Source organism: Corylus avellana, chromosome ca4 (genome assembly GCF_901000735.1).
Source record: "Corylus avellana chromosome ca4, CavTom2PMs-1.0".
NCBI lineage: Eukaryota > Viridiplantae > Streptophyta > Magnoliopsida > Fagales > Betulaceae > Corylus > Corylus avellana.
In genome coordinates this window covers 4,729,919-4,734,204 of record NC_081544.1, presented here as the reverse complement: position 1 = coordinate 4,734,204, position 4,286 = coordinate 4,729,919, and the positions used below count along the sequence as shown (strand labels likewise).

At 36.3% G+C, this 4,286-nt stretch overlaps 1 protein-coding gene across 1 annotated transcript in view; it reads left to right on the top strand.

Moving 5' to 3' along the window:
• Window positions 1-245: 245 nt before the first annotated feature.
• Window positions 246-4,286, top strand: part of LOC132177897 (pathogenesis-related protein 1-like) — a 4,350-nt gene continuing 309 nt past the window's right edge. Inside the window, exons 1-2 of the mRNA XM_059590373.1 lie at window positions 246-294; window positions 3,128-3,604. Coding sequence (XP_059446356.1) covers window positions 246-294; window positions 3,128-3,604 — 526 coding nt within the window. The remainder of the gene's footprint in view (window positions 295-3,127; window positions 3,605-4,286) is intronic.

Sequence of the window (4,286 nt, the reverse complement as noted above, 5' to 3'; positions counted from 1 at the left end):
TTTTTGAAGCCAAACTGTCTGGCTGTTGTAATAACCGCCAACCTTGTTTAGCTAGTAGGGCTTTGTTGAAAACATGGAGATCACGAAAGCCCAAGCCCCCCTGAGTTTTGGCACGACCCATTTTTTCCTAACTCATCCAGTGAATTTTCTTCTCATTCTCTTTATGCCCCCACCAGAATTTTTGCATAATGCCATTTATCTCATTACAGAGTGTTTTTTGGAGTAAAAAAATACTCATGCTATACATGGGAATAGCTTGGATCACAGCTTTTAAAAGTATCTCATTTCCGGCTTGTGAGAGAAATTTCACCTTCCAATCCGACACCTTTGCCCTTACTCTTTCTGTTAGATTCTGAAATTCTCTAATTCTAGATTTTCCCACTAGAGCTGGCAGCCCCAAATATTTATCATACCTTTGTGTTGCAGGAACTCCTGACAACCTAAGAATGAGTTCTTTCACCTCTCGCCTGGTATTACGACTAAAAAAAATGGATGTTTTATCCCTATTCAGTTGTTGGCCCGATACTTGTTCATTCCCCTCCAATATCACTGACAATCGCTGCCAATCCTGTGCCGTGACCTTACAAAAAAGGAGACTGTTCTCTGCAAAAAATAAATAGTTTAACCGTGGACCCCTTGGTGAAGTTGGGACTCCTCGAAGGCTTCCAAATTGTTCGGCGTTTAGACATTGGGAACTCAATGCCTCAACACACAAAATGAACAAATACGGGGAGACTGGGTCCCCTTGACGAATCCCCCTTGTAGGTTGAATGCTTCCTTCCGGATTTCTATTGATGAGAATAGAATAACGCACAGAGGAAATGCACTTCATTATTAATCAAATCCACCTATCTCCAAAACCCATTTTTTCCATAACCGCCTCCAGGAACTTCCACTCCAACCGATCATAAGCCTTACTCATGTCTAATTTAAGGGCCATATATCCCACATTTCCTCACATCCGTGAATGCATAGAGTGCATGGTTTCGTAGGCAGCCAGCACGTTATCTGAAATGAGTCTTCCCAGAATAAATGCACTTTGGTTGGGGGATATAATTTCAGGCAAGAGTACCTTCAATCTGTTAGCCAGAGTCTTTGAAACAATTTTAGATAATACATTGAAAAGACTAATAGGCTTATATGACTTTAACAAGTAGATTTAAGTCATATGCAGCAGAATCACCTTAATTTCTACGTGACTTTGTCTTTTTTACTTTTCTTTGTTTCTCTAAATTATTATGAGTTTCTATAGAAGTTAATTAATTAGCAATGTAAAATTAAGACCACGGTTAATTATTATTATATACCAATGACTTGTTTGTCATATGAGAGCGGAGCCGTGATACAGATTACACGGCGTGCTGAAGAAATTTTTTTAAAAAAATATTTTAATGAAAAAAAAAAAAAAAAAACGTACGCCGCGTGCTGTTTTCATTCACCCATTAGAGCGACTAGAGACTAAGTAATGGGCCACGGATAATGTTATCTTTTTGACCTTTAGCAGCGACGCATGTGCATGGTAACCTTAAAACGACGAGAAAAGTGAAAAGGATGTGCAATTTAAAAGCTTCCATGTAAAAAATATGGGAAAAGGATGTCTAATTTTCCAGGTCAAAAAAAGAGTATTATCCATTAGAATTAAAGCTCTGGTGGACTCTTACAAAAAAAAAAAAAAAAAAAGAAGCTCTGGTGGACGTCACACGAGCTTTTTCCATGTCCTTAAAGAAAGCGATATGTTATAGTGTAATATAATATTTATATTTGGCCTATATTTAAATTAAAATTAAAATTTTAAATTTCAATCTTTTTATGTGATTATTCATCTGCCATATTACTAAAAATGGGTTAAATATGAGCATTATATTGTACTAAAATATTTCTCTATAATAAACCTTACGTACGTTCGACAAGGTGTCATTATTTAGAGCATGTTTGGGATTACGTTTGAGTGGCCTAAAAGTAGATTTAACACTCAAAAAGTCATTTTGAATAAAAGTAGTTGTTTGGTAAAAAATTAAAAATCACTTTTAATAGTCCAAAAAGCCTAAAAATGTTCAAAAATCACTTTTGGCAAAAGCTTACAATTGAAACTTTTACCCAAAAACTCTTTTTGACTTTAAAAACTCTATTTTTCAAACGCAATTATAATCTAATGGTATTTCAACACCCACAATCTAATGGAATTCCAGACGTATTAATAATAATATTGACGGTAGAAAATTCTTCCCATATTATTTGTTAGAACAGTTACAAACGGATAAGATTTACATCATCGTATCACATCGACATGTACAATACATGATGTATTGTTCTCTGTTTTATCTTCCATCTGTGTTTGAATTGATAGTTTCGTTTCTTCATCAACCTTCTCCTAGGAGAATTGTCTTCGGGTATTCTAGTGCTTGCTGTCCGATCAATATTTTGGATTTTTTCTTTTTTGATTGATTTAAATGAGGAAATTCATTCTTTCATGTCAATTTAAGTTTTTTTTTTTTTTTTTTTTTTTTGATAAATGAAGATTTAAGTGTCAAAGCTAAAGGTTTTGTGATGGCACTTTATTTCTAACCATTCAACTCCCGTCTCAACTAAATATTCCATAAATGTATTGGGTCTCAAAGTAAAATGTTTTGAATTTGTATTTTGACTTCACAGTTTACCTTTTATTTCAATTAAATATTTCACATATTGGACCTCACTTATTAATGGCTTAGAATTACTTAGTAAATCATTTATAAGCTTAAACTTTTAGAATAAGTAATGATTTAATACATATATATTTAGCTAATGAGGGACGAAACGAATCCGATCAAAGTTTTAAAAAAATAATAATAAAATAAAAAAAATAAATAATTGATAAAGGAGAGGAGTATATGAGCTCATTCAGCATAATTCTAAGTACCCCACATGAGAAATAGAGTTTGGCCCAATGGGTGTTTTGGTCTCTCTAGTTGGTGTAATGTTTTACACATTATATTTTTCAACATCCTAGTACAATTTCTTGGCAAGTCCATCACAAAATTTTCCACACTAAATTCCTATAAATACCTATCCAACATGCCTCATTTTCCTATCAAACAACCGAATTGTTGTTTTTGCATTGTAGCTTACATACAAAGATGGGTTTGAGCATGCAACACACCACTAGCTCTTCTTTGTCTCTTTGGCTTAACCCTACTCCATCTCTCCTTTGCCCAAGACACCCAACAAGACTACCTCAAAGCCCACAATGACGCCCGTGCAGCTGTGGGAGTTGGTCCTCTTACATGGGATGACAAAGTGGCTGCATATGCAGGAGACTATGCCAATAAACGTCTTGGCGACTGCAAGCTTGTGCACTCCGACGGGTCCTATGGTGAAAACATTGCATGGGGCAGTGCTGGCCTTTCCGGCATGGCGGCAGTGAAGATGTGGGTGGACGAGAAGAAGAGCTATAACTACAACTCTAACTCCAGCGCTGCAGGCGCCGTGTGCGGGCACTACACTCAGGTGGTGTGGCGCAATTCTGTTCGTCTAGGATGTGCTAAGGTTCGGTGCAACAGCGGAGGCACATTCATTACCTGCAACTACGATCCCCGGGGCAATTATGCTGGGCAGAAGCCTTACTAGGACCTACGCGCTCAACCACTTAATAAGCATCTATTACATACGTAAGCGTGTGTTTACACGATAAATAAGTGATCCATCTTTAGTTGGATGTAATTAAATTCATCTTCTTTGTGAGATGTGATATGTAAGGGAACTTTAAACATCTTCAAATAAGAATGAATTTTGGTACTATCAATGGCCTTGATGAATGAATGTGTAGAAAAAGACAACAGAAAGATAATTGTGGAGAAGAAATTTGTATTTCTGATGTCTTTTTCAATTGTACAATGGAATGGCCTATTTATAGTTGAATGAGGCCTTAAAAGAAAGGAAATACAATAATTACAATAATTACAGAATAAATTAACTTGCAAGAAAACAATCTCTATAAGGAAATTAACTTGGCAACCAAGCCAAGAGTAGGGACCAAGTAACTTGGCAACCAAGGCAAGAGTAGGGACTAAGCAAAGATTCATAATATTCTAACATCCCCCCTCAAACTCTAGGGGGCGAAGCCAACTTGAGTTTGGAGATAAGATCAGTGAGTCGTCCAGGTGGATGAGATTTGGTAAAGATGTCAGCCAATTGATCTGCAGAGGTGACGGAATGAAGATGCAAAATACCTTGCTGAAGATGATGGCGGATGAAATGACAATCAATCTCGATATGTTTTGTGCGCTCATGGAAAACATCATTATGAA